At 40.6% G+C, this 19,804-nt stretch overlaps 1 protein-coding gene across 1 annotated transcript in view; it reads right to left on the bottom strand.

Moving 5' to 3' along the window:
• Positions 1–1,147: 1,147 nt before the first annotated feature.
• The window catches only part of POLR1A (RNA polymerase I subunit A), a 36,542-nt gene continuing 17,885 nt past the window's right edge, over positions 1,148–19,804 (bottom strand). The window contains exons 19-34 of the mRNA XM_059817395.1: positions 19,696–19,794; positions 18,661–18,813; positions 18,388–18,470; positions 17,486–17,651; positions 16,809–17,030; positions 14,596–14,810; positions 13,773–13,940; positions 12,718–12,853; positions 11,578–11,735; positions 10,494–10,608; positions 9,737–9,853; positions 8,592–8,873; positions 7,785–7,985; positions 6,928–7,045; positions 4,629–4,793; positions 1,148–2,073 (exon numbers count right to left, since the gene is read on the bottom strand). Of these exons, the coding sequence (XP_059673378.1) occupies positions 1,973–2,073; positions 4,629–4,793; positions 6,928–7,045; positions 7,785–7,985; positions 8,592–8,873; positions 9,737–9,853; positions 10,494–10,608; positions 11,578–11,735; positions 12,718–12,853; positions 13,773–13,940; positions 14,596–14,810; positions 16,809–17,030; positions 17,486–17,651; positions 18,388–18,470; positions 18,661–18,813; positions 19,696–19,794 (2,499 nt within the window). The 3' untranslated portion in view covers positions 1,148–1,972. The remainder of the gene's footprint in view (positions 2,074–4,628; positions 4,794–6,927; positions 7,046–7,784; positions 7,986–8,591; positions 8,874–9,736; positions 9,854–10,493; positions 10,609–11,577; positions 11,736–12,717; positions 12,854–13,772; positions 13,941–14,595; positions 14,811–16,808; positions 17,031–17,485; positions 17,652–18,387; positions 18,471–18,660; positions 18,814–19,695; positions 19,795–19,804) is intronic.

Genomic DNA, 19,804 nt, shown 5'->3' with positions numbered 1-19,804 from the left:
CATTACCATGACGCAATCAAAGCGACCTCTTACGCTTCACAGAGAAGTGATATGAACATTTGGATGAATAAATTATTTAGGTCAAACTCTTTAGAGAACTAAAGGATGCCGCCTCTCCAGATAGAAAATGCGGCATAGATGCTCTTCACTACAGGACTGTGAATACCTCTTAGGGATCTTTCTCAGCAAATGGTCTCTAACAGTATAGACTGTAGCCTGAAATGAAAAGTCTTTTTCATAGAATCATAGAATGGTTTGGGTTGGAAGGAACCTTAAAGACCACCTGGTCCAATCCCCCTACCATGGGCTGGGACACCTTCCACTAGATCACGCTGCTCAAAACCTTGTCCAACCTGGCCTTGAACACTTCCAGGGTTGGGGCATCCACATTTTTATTACCACATTTGTTCTTTCCCATCTAACCATTTGCAAAACTGTATCCAACTAATTTTTTCCCAGTTGTTCGCAGAATGACGTTTTTGAGAAATACATAGCAGGTGCTAAGATTGGAGAAAGACACAAGGAAATCTTTTATGAAGATTTGCAAAGGTAAACTAGAGAGCTACCGGCCTAATGCATTTCTTAATCTTCAATGCAATTTGCAGTACATTTGACACAATTTTAAGGGGCCGAGGTAGAATGGAGTCCATCAAGATACTCCACAGAGACTCGTTCACAATCCCAAGCCAACGTCTCCCACTACCTGATCTGATCCCATTAGCGCAGCTCCACTGGAAGCAGGAGCTCCTCAGCTGGCTAAGTGAGCTCTGGTGCTTTTCCACTAGCTCAGAGGTACCACTGAGAATGATCAGGGGTTGAAATCTGTTAGAAAATTTGCCTAGATGGTTGTAAGCAAACTCCAAAGAATGTTAACTGTGTGTGCATGTTTCATTCTGATTAAAACCAAATGTATAAACAAGAAAGTCTGATTTCTGAAGGGTGGCGAACAGCTCTTGGCTATGCAATTTTTAACAGTCATCAGAGTCAAGGCGATGGCTGTTAAAAATGACAAAATTCTCTCGGTAACACAGCCACATAATAAGTGTTCAGAATATTTCTTTGCAATGTCCTTTATTAAATACCCTCTTTGATACAGAATATTTAAGCAAAAATAGTTTAAAAACTGTTTCAGTTTCTAAGTTTTAAAACAGAAGTCTTGTGTAGTCACTGTTACAGCAGCTCACATTGCCATTTAAGGAATAAATCTTTATCAAATGTCAGGTTTCTCACTGTGCAGAGATCTGTTCCATACAAAGAAGTCATAAGAGTAGGCATTGGAAAATGCCTATAGAAACCATGAAAAGTCTGAATTCAGGTCTTCGGCTAATAAAGAAATTTAACAACTGTGTCACAGACACATAATTCTTAATAAATGAAGTAGCAGAATAGGAAAATGCATCCTCTAAAGTTTATAAAAGTCACGGCAGCGCATGCAAGTGCAGCAAAAGAAGAGGATACGCGTCAAGCACAGAGGCTTCAATACAACGTTGCAGCTTCAGCGCAGCGCTGCCCAGCTACACCTGAGAGTCTGAACCCTATTTCCAATACTGGAAATTTGTCATGTAACAACCAGGTGGCAACTGGCACTACCCGCCCAGATGGGATTCTGCCCCGCAAAAATGAGACAGCATAACCAGATTCAGCTTTGACTTCTGTCTGCCACAGCTGTTGTAGGGCCTGTTTGAGACCCAGATGGTCTCCTTCATTTTATTCTTTTCTGTGTAAACCAATAATCTCATTTTTTACATTAATGAACAGTAAATAAATGTTTCTTTAGATCAAAGGATAGCTCCTACAGATGCAGACATTCTCATTAAATAGGTAAGGCTCATCAGGTATCCAGATTAATAAACCAACTGGCACAGGGAAGATGACTGGGGACACAGTACGTGCCCTTGTTGCATAGCTGTAGAGCATACATATCTCTTATGATGGACATTTTAGTCAGAATCCTTAAGTCATAACCAAAACACTACGTAAGGGGTTGCTTGAGGTCAAACAAACCAGTCCCTCCTTTAACAACTTTTCCAACCACCAGGCATGCAGAAGGGGATCGCAGTTCATCATGGGCACCTGTAACAGAATTCAAACAAAAGTGTATTAGGTTGTTTCCAAAGGCTTCTCGCAGGTCAGTGCTGAAAAGAAATCATTTTGGTTTACATGCAAAAAGTCATCTGCTTCAGCCCCCCCAGTTTCAGAAAGGCACTGCCACCTACCGTTCAGACTGAATTTGTATTTCTGAGAGCAGGAGTCCAAAACTCTTCCTGCCCCTCCTACAAGAACTATTATCTCATCCCAATCTTTTTGTGCAAGCAGAGAATTAGGCCACACATTACTAAACCCTCCCCATTCAGCATGAAAAGACAACACTTTCTGAATTCTAGGAGAACACATATTTGACCAGTGAACACATTTTGCTGATTAAATAGATCGCTAAAAAAATACATCAGTGAGGCAAAACCAAAAAGATTCCCTTTTCATTGCTGCCTTTTTCCTTTGTTAGGCTGAATCCTTTTGATGTGGATTTTAAATCCTTCTGGCTAGATACGAAGAGAACTTTTCACTGGAGAGACATTCCATGAATTCCTTTGATTTTGTGGTTACTCACTGCAGCGAAATAGTGTCACAGAAATTTGGAAGCTCTCCAGATGACATGTCTGGCTAGGACTGTTTTGCTGTCACTGTTTTTATAGGCATCCAGGCTGTTTTTCATTCATCCTAACTACAGGAAGCTGGAATTTTGTCATTAGAACAGTTGGAAGATTGGAAATAAACTGTTAAACTTTCGATAAGTTTGGGTCATCTTTATTCTACTGAGCAAAACGCACTGAACTTTCTATCATACAGAGGGTGGGGGGAGGAGCTGCAGCATAGCACAGTGTATGGCATGTGCTTGCTGCTCTGACCTCAGCTGAATAATTAAATAGCTGCTTAGCTGCTCCTAAATGTGTGTCAGCTGAAGAAAAAAAAAAAGCTCCTTTGTTAGATCATTAAACGAAACAGTCATAACTCTCCTGTTTGCTCACGTGACGTTAACAAAGAGTTACTCAGAGTTACTCTTCGAGCAAACAGCCAGACGGATCTCACTTCTGATGCAGTGGGCTCTCTGAACGCTAAACCCTGCTTAGCAATCTGCTGGGTCACACCTGCACTCTAATGGCACTACTTCTTACGTTCGCTGTGCACAGCGGTCAAAAGCCGCCTTTTTTCCTTCTTACTGATCAGGGCCATAAGTGGCCACCCTTGCAGAATCTTTTTAAATGTACAGTCAAGTTATCAGTTACATTAAAGCAAATTAGATCCAGACTTCTGCAATCCACATTGTGACTTTGATTTCCATCGTGGTGAAATCAGTAACTCCCTCCGCTTGTCATCAGTGCAGCTTTCCTGCCAATTCAGCGTGCCCTTCTGTCAGTATGCACTTCATGTCTTTATTCATAATATTATCCATAAATATAATTACATTTCACTTGGCAAAAACATATCTTATTTCTAAGTCAATATGTGATACAATGTAAATCCAGAGAGAGCGCAACTGTGCAAGAAATGTCCTCTTCCATTTGATTTCACCCCAGGTTTACACTGTTCCTTTCTCATTTTCAGATTCAGTCAATTATAACCAACACTATTCATTAAAACCCAAATTACCTCCCCAGAAAACATAAAACAGCATTAACAAAAAGGAATTCAGTGATAAAAGTATCTCTGACATCTGTGCAAGGCAGTGTAAGGTACTAGCTGAAGAGATCACGTTGAGAGCTTTTCCCATTGATAACAGGTAGCAAAGAAGGCAGCACAGGAGCATCCAAGGAGAACGTTCAACTGGCATATGACAGAAACCAAGACTATTTGCAAAAGGGAGCCGTAATTAGTATCCAAAGCATGAGATCACACAAACTGTCTAATGACAGACTTAAAGCACAAGTTTTTTGGATAGAACTCCTAAATGTAGATGGCTAGTGCCATTTCAAATGTCCTAAATGATCCATCCTCGCAGCCATGTGATCACTACACCTTCCAGAGCAGCAACTAGAGGCCAGAAAGGATACCCTTGGGCATCTCAAATGGCACCAGAAACCTACCATTAGACAAATGAGTCTGCCCCTTTGTCTGCGTTTGAGGAAAAAAGCAAAGATAGTAAAGTGCTACAAAGCAGAAGAAAAACAGAATCAAAGTAACAACCAGGAGGACTGTTCTAACAATAAAATCCCCAAGAGCAAAGTTAAAGAGATGAAAATATGGGAGTTATAATATAGAGACAGGAAAACAAAGCAGAGATGACAATTTTAATGGTAGAGACAGAAAAAGGCAGATTTAGTAGTCTCTTAAAGGGCTTTGCTGTAACGAATCTTAACAATCTTAAGGTTTGTTACAAAAATACCTATCTAATTCTTAAAGAAAGGAGTCACAGACCCCACAAATTACATGTGGGAGCTGACTTCATTTAAGCTGACAGAATTTTATTAAAAACATCTGGAACATTTTCCTAGGCAGGGGCTTAATTAAAATTTTAGTCTCTGGCATTTTTTCTAATACAATTATGCATTACTCAAAATAATGGAAAGTTACGTTGAAGACAAAGCATATGTAAAATGCTGCCGCAGTATAGTTCAAACTAAACCATTTACCCATCATTGTTGCTTCCTTCAAGAATTTGTAGCTGGTTTCAAATGTCATCTGTTGCAGAGGGGAGGAGTTGGACTGAATTCCAAAACGATTTAGTGGTTTATAAAATCCTTCAAAACACATGTAATCTGCCACAAGTGAAAGGTGCCGAGGGTCTACCACAATGCCTAACAACACAAGAAAGAGCAATCATCAGAGCATTCAAGGGCTAGGTTTTGGTTGGGTGTTTTTTTTTTAATAAATCAAGTCTAAATTAAACCCCCTGAATCTAATCAACATGGAGAACATCTCTATTAACATTCTTCTGGCAGTTGCACCTCTTTGTGCGTAGCTGGCTTAACTGCTCCCCTCCAATATCGAAGAGAGAGAGATCTCACTGTACCTCTCCAGGGAAACTAAAATGTCAAGAATGCTGTAAGGCGGCAGAGTTTCTCTACATAATGTTTAATGTCTTTATCAATGATCTGGATGAGGGGATCGAGTGCTCCCTCAGTAAGTTTGCAGACGACACCAAGCTGGGCGGGAGTGTTGATCTGCTGGAGGGTAGGAAGGCTCTGCAGAGGGATCTGGACAGGCTGGATCGATGGGCTGAGGCCAGTTGTGTGAGGTTCAACAAGGCCAAGTGCCGGGTCCTGCACTTGGGTCACAACAACCCCATGCAATGCTACAGGCTTGGGGACGAGTGGCTGGAAAGCTGCCTGGAGGAAAAGGACCTGGGGGTGTTGATCGACAGCCGGCTGAAGATGAGCCAGCAGTGTGCCCAGGTGGCCAAGAAGGCCAACGGCATCCTGGCCTGTATCAGAAATGGTGTGGCCAGCAGGACTAGGGAGGTGATTGTCCCCCTGTACTCGGCACCGGTGAGGCCGCACCTCGAATGCTGTGTTCAGTTTTGGGCCACTCACTACAAGAAGGACATTGAGGTGCTGGAGCGTGTCCAGAGAAGGGCGACGAAGCTGGTGAGGGGTCTGGAGTACAAGTCTTACGAGGAGCGGCTGAGGGAACTGGAAAAGAGGAGGCTGAGGGGAGACCTTATCGCTCTCTACAACCACCTGAAAGGTTGCAGAGAGGTGGGTGCTGGTCTGTTCTCCCAAGTGAGAAGTGATAGGACAAGAGGAAATGGCCTCAAGTTGCACCAGGGGAGGTTTAGATTGGATATTAGGAAAAATTTCTTCATTGAAAGGGTTGTCAGGCATCGGAATGGGCTGCCCAGGGAGGTGGTTGAGCCACCATCCCTGGAGTATTTAAAAGACGTGTGGATGAGGCACTTAGATGGTTTAGTGGTGGACTTAGCAGGGTTAGGTTAACGGTTGGTCCTTTCCAACCTAAAATATTCTATGATCTGCGTCATCTTTGTTTATGCAAAAGGGGATCATACATCCATCCATTTGTGATGGGACAGAGCTCTAGCCCCTCACCTGGTGGCCTGCATTAGCTAGGCACCAGAGTCAGAAAGGTTCTGCTATTTTCTGTGTGATGTTAGGCATCCACAGGAAACTCCGTTTAGGCTAAAAAGAAATAGCACTTATTTTTAAATAATGCTTGTGGAGCCAGTGTAGTGGGGGATCATTAACAGCTCTGTCAACATTTACATAGTAGTTCTTGAACAACTTGAAGGTCAGACCATTCTGGGCTGCCAGCTGGCAAATCTGTTTGATGTAACTGGTTGCTAAAATTCCCACTGTATTAATCTTCCCTCTTTTCAATAGTTTAATTCATAGCAAGACTTAGCTCACTTAAGGCAAATTCAACATGCCTGACTTTAGCAGCCTATGAAGTCAGGCATCTTCCCTAAGCCAGTTGCCTGGACTCTCTGAATAATCTATGCAGAGCGAATAACATTTAGACAATGCAGCACAGCTATTTTAGAAAAGATATAAACTCAACTATAAAGGGAGCCTCGACTCCTATCATTAAAAAGCTAGAGTGAGGCAAGATTAATCTTATCCTCAGGGCCACTATGCAAGTCTGATATAGTTAGGTTCCTCAGATGTTAACAGATAATTCATCTGGACCTTCCAGCTTGCAAAAAAATAAATATACCAGTATAGAAAATCTCTGTGAAGGGGGGATAAATTCAACCTTGTCTAGTTAATGTTCTACTGATTAAATGGAACCTAACAATCAACTAGTGAAGTCTTCACAGAAGGTACTATAACGATTAAAAAGATGAAAAGGTGCAACTTAAAAATACACTCACAAATGAAAAGATCATACAAAACCGTAACTTAGTAAGCACTGTAGCTGGGTTTTCCCATCTTAATGATAATAAAGACTGTCTTTAAAAATAGGAAGAAATCTTACCATATACAGCAAATACATCTTTTATTTCCTTTATAATCACCCTCAGGGCAGACTCAATTCCATAACTCTTAGCCATGGCATGAATATCATTGGAATAAAGTCTGTTCAAGTCCAAAATCTGAAAGCAAAAAAACCACAGATAAAAGTTAGGACAGTAGTTACTTTGTATTTCCAAATAACTTAAGCTAAGGTAAGACAGCTTTTTTTCTCCATTTTTCATTAGCTTAAGCAGCACCAACAGTTACAGAACAACTAGGCAGCAGCTCGGAGTCAAATAGAGACAAAAATGATTCTGGGGATTTATGCTAGTGATCACAGCATTATATAGATGAATAAGAGTACTGGAAAAAATGATCTGAAATTAGAAAAAGCAAACAAACAGTCCCAAGCAGCAGAGTTAAAAGTCTTCCAAGCAACACAATGCAAAGCCCAGTCTGTCTCAGCCAGCCAGAAATTCTAGCAAAAGCAGTAGATAACACGTAGCTTAAAACAATCCTGTATTTGTAGAGTTATGGGCTAGATGGCATAACACAGCTATTCATCTCCAAGTACTGCAATTCATTTAGATGGAAGAGGTCTCTCAAGTAACATTTAGAGAGACAGTTAGAAGCATGGGGTGAAATCATCTGTCATTAGACACCGGGCTGCTGCACAAGAACTGATTTGCAAGCTGCCCTTGAGAAAGGGCTCTGCTGAGCTCTGAACACATCTGGGGGTAAAAAGAAGGAGGAAGAGAGTTTAAGAGCTCAAAAGGCTACACATCACCCCTGCTAAATTTAAATGGCATCCATCGTCCACCGTTTCTCCCTAGAACACAAAAGATCATTCAAGTTCAGGATTATATATAGATTACGCACATCAGAGTATCTGAACAGCTCCGCAAGGTTTATCCCTTCGGTATGCAGAACGAATTCCTTCTCTCCTTGCTTATTGGTACTTTCATTCAACAAGCATCGTGTGATCCCCTTCACTTCATGAATGACTGCGCTTCGTGCAAGAGAGACAAGCAAGGAGGAGAGATCGAAGTACACCTTCGTCAACGGAAGCGTCAATGAAACCTAAGAGGAAAAAAACAACGCAGTGTTGTTCTGTAAGGAAGCTTGAACATTAGGCTCAATAACCAGCCTAGTCCTTTTTAGGCAAAAAGTAGACAACTGGAATTAGCCTAGTCATGTGTTTAGAAACATAAACGTCTGACTAGAATTACAGCTGAACGATGCTAATATGAACACCCCATCCCAGGATCATTCATCTACATTGCTTTCAAGATCTCTGAACTTAAACTGACTGGGTTTTTTTGGGAGCTGTGGGATATGTGTTTGTTGGGTTTTTTGTTTGTTTTTTAAACTCTTTAGACTTTTTCAACAGTCCAGCCATCACTTTTATTCATCAAGAGCTACACAATGGTGCAGCATATATTTAAAGATTAAAACACAATAAAACTGTCAAAACTCCGTTTTTAAAAAGAAGTTTCATCAGGTGTTCTGAAAGTTGGAAGTTACTAAAAATTATGTCAAGTACATTTGTACTGCCACTTTTCTGTATTAATATAAAAATGCTGAGACAGAACAGCAGTACTGCATTGAAAAGATCTATTTGTTATGGGAACTACATGCAACCATTGCGCAATCAGACACAGATGTTTCCAGGCACCACCATCTTACCTCACACCAGAGTTCATTTTCAGTGTCAAATGTGTAATCCTGTATTGATGGGTGGCTGTCCAGAACAGCACTTACTCGCAACTCTGCTGACTGAAGTAAGCGATCTTTCTTTTTTTTAGTCTGAGACATAAAGGAAACATGTTGAGATTCATCACCATCTGCTTCATTCTGATCTTCTTCAGCACCAGGAGTCCTTTCTTCTTTTTCTGATTCAGACTCTTCATCTTCTAGATTCTCATCAACGTTTTCTTCCCCATTCTCTTCTTCACTCTCATAATCAATCTGCAAAGAAATAATATTGTATTTATCTGAGCCAGAACATGTAACAGAAACAAAGCACACCATGAACAGTTTTATTCATGAATATTCTTGACAGCTGAGTTGCAAATATCTTGCCTATGACACAATGAGAAAAGGCAATTCTGTTGTAAAGAAAATAATACAACAGATTCAGTTCAGTCTCTGTTTCTTTATAATATTGTCATTATTCCTCAATACAGTCCGGGATGCTACAGCTTACTGGGGCCGTAGCAGAATTTAGTTTTCTCCCCCTGAAAAAGGCTCTTCCCATAATACAACTCTGATGATGGGATTCCCTCGGGATTTTCAATTATTCTACCCTCTGGCTGAAATTACAGCAGCCCGTCTTTTAAGCAGTAATTATGAAGCAGTGAACATGGAGAAACACGCAGAGCCAGGGAGAATATTAAGAACCACAGTAAATTTTTAAAAACAATTAATGGCACAAAATTAGCAAGAGGTAAAGTTATGGTGAACTACAGCACAGACAACCTGACTGCCAGACACATCTACCCAATGCCTGAAGAACAAGGCTTCGGAAAAACACAGATCTCTTCCATCTCTAACTTGCATAGTTCTGCATTACTTTTAAAGGACAGCAGTGACCAGGCTCAACTATGATGACCAAGGTCATCACAAGCCTCAGTCCGCATCTTCTGCTTTAGTTTTCTCCCCATCAAAATCAAAACTGATCAGCACAAAGCAGAGACTTTTCTATCTCCTTTCAAGTGGGGTTTGGTTTTTTTCAGCATTTTGTTTCAGTGCAAGCTTTCCTTCCCAACTCAAACCAAGGCAGAGGAAATTGGGAACTAAAGTGCAGTGCTGAGCACCTATAAAATCATTACCTCTTCTTCCTGGTTCCTTCTCTGTTTTGCTTCTGTAGCATCACCATCCCCTTCATCAGCTTCTGCGTCAACAATGTTCTCTTCTTCCTCTGCTGGAGCTTCCTGATTATTCTGTGTCTAGAAATCAGGCAGGCCAGACAATCATGCTGACTTTGCTAGGAAGCATCAACTGCCTCAAAAGGCTTTAGCCAAACATTTGGAACTTAACAATCCCTTGTTCAATGGTCTACCTTTAAGGACAAATTAATTTCTATAAGCCCACTACTATAAAGAAATAATGAACTTACAACTCATGATAAATTTAACATTAAACAAAATTAATGTCTACAAGACAGATAAGCTATCACCCTGCTTATATGACAGTCCTTGTTGGGAGAGGGGTGGCAGAAGGTACATGCAAAAGCTGTTCAGTGAAAAAAAGGATCTTCCCCAGAGTTTTGACAACCACTGCTCCAACAGGACATTGATCTGGGAGCAAATGGAGAATAATATGCTTTTATCTCACTGAAGCTAAAATAAACAGACATTTTCAGAGTACAGTCTTAAGTAAATTAGGATTTAATACACATTAACTTTAATTTCCTTGTTAATTTTATGAGACTGCAAAGATGTTTTATGCATAAAGAAAATATTTAAGAAGTAATTTAGTATTCACACATTTCGTGTTCACATTGAAACATGCTACGCTTTTCCAAATTCTAGTTCTCAAAAACGAGTAAAGGAAATGAGGCATTTTTCAGGTAGTGTTTTTCTGTACCTTGTCTTGGTCACCGTCTAAATCTTTCCGAGTTGCCTTTCGAGCACTGACTTCAGTAAAAGATGCCATCTTTGCATTCTTCCTTTTAATTGCTTCCAGAAGAATTTTAAAGAACCTGAAAGAAGCAGCAACCCAGAAGGTCAAAGCTCAGCAGTACCACAGTCAATTTCAAGTTGTCAGAAAATTAATTCATTTTGTTTAAGAAGCCAGTCAACTCATGACCCGACATATTCTCTGGTGGATGCAAAAGTACTTCTAGGATAAGGCAAATAATTCTTCTCATCCCTTTAGGAATCAAAGGATTGGTATCATCTCTCTTATGATCACAGATGTAGCCATACATCCAAAGCTTAAAATTGTAAGCTCATCTGGACACAAAATCTGCACATCAAATTGACCTTCGGAACAGATAGTTTACTACGAGACTTTTTTCTTTTTTTTGTTTTCTAAACCAATGAGCACATGTGAAAATGTTAAAGTAACCCACCTTGAACTCATGTGGCCTGAAGGAAGAAAAAAAATCAATGAAACCTTTTTGCAAAATAAAAATAGCTTTCAGCAGACCCTTATCATTAGATGTTCTACCTACTATACAAATACAGCCAGACATGGGGAAGGAGGCAGGGGAAACAAGAAAGAAAGAAAGAAAAAAAAAAAAAGTCAGCCTCTTCCAATATATTTATTAAAAAGAAGAAAAAAAAAAAAGTAAAAAAATTTAAGGTTTATTTCTGTTCAGTGGGAGCACCAAGGGACAATTAAAGTATTCAAACATTTCTGCTGGTAATATATGTTTAAGCATCTGAAGATAAGGAATGGGATGTTGCTTACACCGGCTCTTCTCTGAGTGTATCAGAGACATGTGAAAGGTCTGCCTTGATACAATTCTGCACTGTCACGAAGCCACAGATCCATAGTTTTATTCAAGACATAAAAAGCAACTGCATAGATGCTTCTGCAAGCAGATCTGCAGAAAGCTGTTGCTCCGAAAGCCGTAGCAGCAGTAATAAACAATACGCAGTGACCCTTAGAGCCTGTGGAAAGGCAAAAGAAGAGCAAACACTAAAGTATCTGAAAGCAAACTCACCTTGTTTCCATGAAGTGCAAGACCTCCCTGGGCTTCACACACTTCTCCTCTCGGTAGTATTCATGGGGCAAGAAATGGAATTTGATTTTGTAGAGGCGATGTTTGTTCTGCTTGCACTTCACACGCAGGGATTCCTCTATCTCAACTTTCTGCAAGACCTACAAAAGTCACAAGTAGGAATGTCAGTCCTTTGATGAAGACACTTCATTTACTTCCTGCAACTCCAATGCTTTCCATATAAGACCACAATTACACAAGACTAGCTGGCAAACTTTTCTGGAGGCTTTGTGGCAGCTCTTGGGGAAGAGGACTCTACCCTACCGCATTCTTTTTGGCTTAAACTCCTCTCAACAATTAACTTAGACAATCCTGGGAAAACAGCCTCACCTCCCACCCAACTCCTTCACAAGAGACTACACTTCTTAGCGGGCCAACAGCTTCATTTTACTGAGGCATGCTCATTGAGCTTGATGGTATTCAAGCACAGAGCTGAGTCTTAACTCTATCCTTGCTGCTTTCACCTTGAAAGAGTAAGACAGAAGAGGGTAGGGCATGCAGGAGAGCACAAGAAAGACTGCACTCCTAGGAAGACAGGGAGCACAGAATACATGAGACTTCAGTATATCAAGTCTCCACAGAGCCACACGTTTTGCTTCTACCAAGCACAGCCACTTGAATGAGATTAGGAGTAGGTGGGGGACAAACAGAAAGGTCTTTACTCTGCCAGTCACAGCCAGATTAGAACTGGAGGGTTTTTGTTTTGTTTTTAAGAGGCAAGCTACAGAGTGACAAAAATGAGCTTGAGAAAAAAAACAAACAAGGCTATGGCAGCAAACATAAATCCTCCTTGCCATTATACTACTGCTATGTATGAACTATTACCCTTCCTTTACATTCTGAAGAGTTTGTAGCCTGTGACAATGCTCTACAGGTTAAACTGCAATTCCTTTCAATGCTCCACTTCCTAGCAGGTATTACAAGTTCAGTATGCAAGAGGTGAAAAGAAAGGACCCTCTCATCTAGCGCCCACAGATAAGCCTTCGAAAATGGAAACTGCTACAAAGCCAGACTAACTGATGAGCTCAAATAGGAAATGTTGTTTTGCAGACTCTCAAAGGATACATTGAATAGGAGGCTCACCTCAGCTAAGCACACTCTTGTGAGCTGTTTCTTAAGCTGCTTCACCTTCTTGAGAGCTTTCTTGGTATTGAACACAGGAACACTCATCGTTGGCGTTTTAATATTTGCGCTGGCTACCATCAATATTTCCCGCAACCTTTAAATAAAGAATGATCTTTCAAATTAAGCAATAAAAGCACTATGCAATCAAATAAATATCTAGTTCATTTAAACAGGCAGCATGCAGCAACTGTCTGTTCCACCAAAGCCATATGCATCAAAAGCTGTGGTTACCACTGCTCCTTTTCACTTTTCTGGTTCCTCATCAGGCACAGCACAACAGTAGCTCTATTGCCTCAATTACGGGAAGAGGCTAGAGGTGATAATAAGTTGTTCCAAGAACAGAACTAATGAAGCCTGTTTCCTACAGATGCATAATGTATGATTCCTCATACTTTCTCCCCCTCCCCTGCTTCTCTGAAGTAACACAACCATCTCCCACCTAAGGTATCACACACTCATGCACAAGGCCAGGGTCAGCACCCATGTTACTCAGAACAAGCTGATGACTGGCTGGTAAACATATGTGCGCTGATAAAGTCACTGTCACCAAACAGAAGAGCCAGGGGAAACCTGGCTGCTATAAAACAGGTCTCTTTCTACACAGGTGATAATAATACTAAACATGCCAGATTTCACAGCTGCAGTGAAATTTTGTGTGTGAAAGAAATAGGTTTAAAAGTTAGTAGGGGGAAGAAGAGGTCGGCAGAGGGCAAACCCAAAAAGGACCATTTCTTTAGGCTTATACTGTACTGACAAAAATACAGAAACCAATAAGCCATTTGCTATACATCAGAGAAGAGTAAAGGGCCTTCACAGATTGTTTTCCATCTGGAAAATGAACCAAAACAACCATAAAATTCTAAAACGTTAAAATAGTTCTGAGCAGGCACAATTTACAATTAAACTGAAGGACCATTTGCCCTCAAGATTACACATACACCTGCCAGGGAGATTAAGCACTATTAAGTAAGTGCCAAAAATGGCAAAGGACCCATTGAGAACAGTTTTCTTACCTTGGAATACCCAATGTGACATTCATTTCACCTCTGCCAGCAAAGTGGAAGGTGTTCAGAGTCATCTGTGTGGAAGGTTCCCCAATACTCTGAGCTGCAAGAAGACCCACAGCTTCCCCTGGGTCACAAAGAGATCGCTGCCACTTTAAATAAAACAAATCCTTTAATCTGAAGACAGGAAATAAGAAGAGGTTTAGCTCAAATGTAGTACAAAATAAAAAACTCAGAAGAGATGGAAACATTGCTCAGTTCAATAAATTTACCCTTTTCAGCCAAATTCTCCAGGTACCTTATGGATAAATACGCTCCAGAAACTGTAAAATTGTTTATCCCAACCTGATCTGACAAACGCAGCCCATTAACACAGAACAGAGGCCTTGGCCAAACCGTATTTTACTTCTACTGCTAATTCCCAGAATGTCAAAAGAGAGTCCATTTACTCCCACTTGCTTATCTCAACTGTCTTGCTAACTCCAAGGTGTGGCAAGAGTATTTTCTGGTTTTTAACTGTTACTGTAAAGTATTATTTTATATGTAGGGGGACGGCAAGACATTGCTGTTATTCCATAAAGCCTCTGCCAAAGCCCTTAGCAGCACAGAAAATTCAGGTTCCGAAGAAACAGATAACTGGGACCCCTCCACTGCACCCTAAGCACACTTGGTTTTCAGGAACCATTCTGAAACACACTACTTTGTTTCACAAAGGTCACTACAAAAACAAGAGTTGATAAAGACTTTTCATCTTTAGCAAACTCAGTCCAAAAATAGGTTTGGGGTTTTTTTTTGGCTCAGCGCAAAGTAGTAGAGACGCAGAAGTTGTTACCTATCAGAAGAAAGTGCTGGGCACATATAACTTCGTCTGTTCTCAGATTCCCATTTTTTGATATAATCTTCAACTCCATTTTCAAATGTTTCTGAAACAGACGCAAAATAAGTATCTGGGCGCCAAACACCAAGGCTTGGGTCAGGACACTTATTTGTCTTCTTCAGATACTTTCTTCGTTTCTTCTCATCTAGTTCATACCACATCTTCAATAACTGAAAATAATAGGGGATTTTTTAAGTGGGCTAGTTTATCCACAGTAAGACCAAAACTAAACAACACAGCAATCGAGCAATAGAGAAGGAGGAAAAGACTACCTGCGTAAAACTTAAGGTTGTATGTAACACACAGTGAACAACAACTCAGCTACAAGTATGGCATTCTCCATTTTCTGATACTTAGACTTTTGATCCCAAATGATTTCAAGGTTCTCTACAAACTTGATATAGTCAGAGTTACCTACCATAGTAACTACTCCAGAAATCAGTGAAATACAGCCCTCTAATAATTATTTTAACTTGGGAGCGAACCCCCTTGACATACTTAAATCTTTACTTCTAGCCGACTGTGGCCTCGCCTGCCTAAAGCTGGCCTGACAAAGGAGCTTCTCTGATTTTCAGCTGTCAACATTCAAGTGCAATAGTCCAGCAGAGACCTTGAATGTAGTTTACATCTTACGCATGCTCATCAGTTTTACTTCTTTTCTTCAGTTTGCTAGTCTTTCAAGCAACATTTCAGATGTTGCATTTAAAAAAAAAAATACAGAAAATAAGCTAAACATATCTTCTACGTGTCTTTTTGTTTTATAATATACTGAGACAGAGATAAACGTGTCTCTGTATCTACCAAATCTACTGAAAGAAAAAAATGAACAAACAATGAATGAATCCCCAGGCCAAACTGTTTCGAACAGTTATCAGAAGTGCCAATAGCAACACAAATTCAGCATAGCTGATAAACGAACCAATGATTAGGCATAACATTTGCAGACAAACTAACGGAGTTATACATCTCAACACCTTCAACTTGGAGCTTCATGCTAACTGTCCACGTTCTACCAAGGTAAATTTCTTGTGAAAACGAGGCTGTGAAGCAGCACCTGTTTGCATTTTGTGTCCATACTTACAATCTTCATTAGAGGCCGTAACATATAGATTAGTGCCCTGATGTACAAGAGGCTTAAGCAAGAGTACTTTTCTGAAACACTAGGCAGGGCTGGCTCAGCCCTCTGAGCCTCGTATTTAAACAGGCTATCATCCAGCCAGCAGCCATCTATCCATCCAAGAGAGATCTACTCTGTACACATGAAAAAAAACCACCCCAAACCCCACCACCAAAAAACCCAAAACCAATCCCCCCAAACCACCCACAAACATGCGCTGTTTTCTAAAACCTGTTTTACGTCAGAGTTTTTGGCCTCTGCCCTAGCACCAGGGCCCACAGGTTTTAATAAATGAATCTCAGCTTCATCACCCACACAATTGAAATACGATTCCTTCAAAGGTAACTTGTGTAAGTGGACTGTGAAACACTTGGGGACACTTGGCCCAGGTGGCCATGGAGGCCAACAGCATCCTGGCCTGTATCAGAAACAGCGTGGCCAGCAGGAGTAGAGAAGTGATTGTCCCCTGTACTCGGCACTGGTGAGGCTGCACCTCAAATACTGTGTTCAGTTTTGGGCCTCTCACTACAAGAAGGACATTGAGTTGATGGAGCGTGTCCAGAGAAGGGCGACAAAGCTAGTGCGCAAAAGTCTGATGAGGAGCGGCTGAGGGAACTGGGGTTGTTCAGTCTGGAGAAGAGGAGGCTGAGAGGAGACCTTATCGCTCTCTACAATTACCTGAAAGGGGGTTGCAGAGAGGTGGGTGCTGGTCTCTTCTCCCAAGTGACAAGTGATAGGACAAAAAGAATTGGCCACAAGTTGCGCCAAGGGAGGTTTAGATTGGATATCAGGAAAAATTTCTTTACCAAAAGGGTTGTCAAGGAGCTGCGCAGAGTCACCATCTCCGGAAGTATTTAAAAGAAATATGTAGATATGGCACTTAGGAACACGGTTTAGTGGTGGACATGGCAGAGTTAGGTTAATAGTTGGACTCGATGATCTTAAAGGTCCTTTCCAACCTAAATGATTCTATGTTTCTATAAAAAGCCAAAATCACTGAATTCTGCAACTTTTTTAAAGGGCTCGGTCAATTCAACTGCTTCTGTGTTACCTGTAAAGTAGCAGGATCTCTTCCATTTTTTATTTCTCCTCCTGGAACCTGTGCTTTTACACTTGCCATTTTCTTTTGGGAAAACAACAGAAAACCTCCTTCTCTTTGCACAGAGTTTTGGTGCCTGGCTCGCCACTTTTTGAGGGCTTTGAACTGCTGATTAGCTTGGTGAGACTCCATCCTTGCTAAAGCTTCATCCAGATGGTATGTCTTCTGGATTACCTATAAGAAAGTTATCTGTATGATTCTTCTTCTCTCTATGCTCACTGTAGCAGAAAAGGCAAAGCAAACTGAAAAGGTCATCTGCTGCCACTCAAAATGTTCAGCTGCTGTCAAACAATTTTATAAATTGGTTTTCAACCCAAATGAGACAAAACTCCTTATATCTTTATATGACTATTGCCATTCTTTAATAACCAGTGATGATACTGGTAAAAGGAAGTTAATGAAACTTGACAGACTGAAGAGTAAAATCATCTGTGTTGAATCTAACTGCAGAATTAGAGTATAGGAGAATAGGGAGAGCGCTTGGTGCTCTGTTGAAATTGAGACTGCTTAAACTATGCCACAGAGAAACAACTATGCCACTGGATCCCTAACAGATATGCCAGATGTTAACTATGCATTTCAGTCTTCATCTTCACCCCATATAAATACTTAAGATTCAGGTGTTCTACCTCATAGTTTTCTGCAATAAAAGGAAACTGCTCGGGTTGTAAGAACTGAGTTTTAGGGATATCAAGGCCATCTTCTCCGTACAGAAACTGCACCACACTGCCATCACTATCTCGTACAGTCAGGTCATACTGAACTACCAGTCCTTCCAAATGTTTTATGATACACCTGTTCCAAAGAAAAAAGAAAAAACCCTGCTGTTAAGAGTCTACAAAGCAATAAGGATGATATAACTCTAACATGAAAAATACTGCTTTCATTAATATCTAAAGTGCACTTAAGGGCTGATCAGGAATTCTGGAAGCCAAAAATCATACACATGCGACACACAGGTGAAGTGTGTAATGATACTGCAAAGCTTTCTGCATGTTGCTCCCTCCAGTTTCCTTGGACTGAAGTGACTTAAAATGAAATAGCAAATTACTCTCTATTTCTGCTGTCACTCTTAAAACAGTTGTCTGAAAGAAGGGGGCATCCCTCCTTTAGAACCCCTCAGTACCCTCTGAAACAATTAAAAAGTTCCATCTTCTATATACTGGCGGTGTTGCCTGAATAAAGATGAGGACCACACAGTGTGGCCAAGAAAAACTAGGGTTGCCTGGAATCTGTACATCTTTACTTGTACCAGGAAAAAAGATTTCTCGTTGCTGCTGCTGCTATGTGCCAGAGATAAGTTAGAGATGATGCAGTCCCACTTGATCTAGTCCTCTAGGAAGTCGGCCTTAGAACATTCAACACTCAGACAGTAAACACTTTTCTAAAATGCAAGTACACTGAAGTTAGTCTAAGCAATACAGGCGCTTCTTCCAGTCTACAGTACTGTACAAAAAAACCAATCAAACAAAAAAAACCACCAACCAAAACAAACAAAAGGACCTTTTAAAGGCTAAAACTAGCCTCTTACCTTTGTAGGTATCCGGAACGGCTGGTTTTGACAGCTGTATCCACGAGACCTTCCCTGCCAGCCATGCAGTGAAAGAAGAATTCCTAAACGTAAGCACAATACCATCAGCATTCTGCTGAGAAGCACACCAAGACTGGCAATTCATGCTCTTTCTCAAAAGCTACATATGAAAGTAGGGTGAACCAAGCTGATTTATCTATAATCACAGACACTGTCTTAAAATACCAAGATTTAAATAAACTTCAGTATAAGCACAAGAAGTGTTAAACTTACAGAAGGTTTGATCCCAGTGAGAAATCTGCCAGTCACAAATCCTCCTGAGCTAGGGGAAAAATCATAAGGCTGGAAACATGGCAGCGATTTGCCAGATGCCATCAGTGGGGGTCTTCGACCTTCCAATTCAATCTGGCCCAGCAAACAAGAAATCTAAATGTGGACAGGAAAAAAGGAAACATCACTTTTCCATCCAACTTTTTGCTCACGTAAGTTCAACCATTTTTCTTGAAAAACATAGTAAAAAAATTAAAATGTTCACTGAATGTTATTTAACTAAATGTCGACATGTTCATTAAATGTTCTTGCTACTGACAGGCAGAAAGGTTATTCCAGCCCCCTGACTCATCCTCAACATTTCCATTCTTATTCTGTATGCTTATTTTAATACAAAGAGATGTGAGACTAAAAATATCATAAGTATTTTTTAGGTCCCTACATTCCCTCACCACCTCTCAGCAGTGTACTAAAAACAGAACGAAAAAAACAAAACAGAATCCTCTCTCGAGCTTTGGTCATTCTCTCTCATCAGAGACAGAATTTTAAGATGGCCTTTTTATATAGCATTTATTGCTCGGTGTGTGTATTGCAGAAGGCAAAATGAAAAAGCATCCTTGCCATCTCTACCAAAATCAAAATAAGATTTAGTTGTTCCTATTCAGCTGTGGAAGAAGGAAACAGGGGTCAGTCTCCGACAAAGGCCAGGAAAAGTTCTCTTTCTCCTACAGTAGGTTTGTTTGTACGATCCGCAGCATTCCTGCTAACAAGAAGGTCTGCTGTTTCTATAAATCCTAACGTACTAAGAACTGACGCAAAAATAGAGGTTATAATGGAAATTGATTCTCCTCCATCACCCTCTAAGGTCTTTATTACATCCTTTTAAAATTTTTTCATGCCAAAAACCTCCATTCCCAAAGCTCAGAACAAAAATCTTGCTTTGGTCTTAGATATCCACACAAGAGCTTCTCAATAGCTTACGTTCTAGGACAAATCACATCAACACATGTAGCTGCTAAGTATTCTAGCCATCATTACCTGCATTGTATTTACAGTGGATCCTTTGGCTCCTGACTGTACCATCAACTGCAAATTGTTCTCTGGGAAGCTCCTGTGGAGACCAAGGGGCATACAAACCTAAAGAGTT

The sequence above is a fragment of the Gavia stellata genome, chromosome 5, assembly GCF_030936135.1.
Source record: "Gavia stellata isolate bGavSte3 chromosome 5, bGavSte3.hap2, whole genome shotgun sequence".
NCBI lineage: Eukaryota > Metazoa > Chordata > Aves > Gaviiformes > Gaviidae > Gavia > Gavia stellata.
Note: the sequence above shows the minus strand (reverse complement) of the source record. Positions and strands in the feature narration are given on the sequence as shown.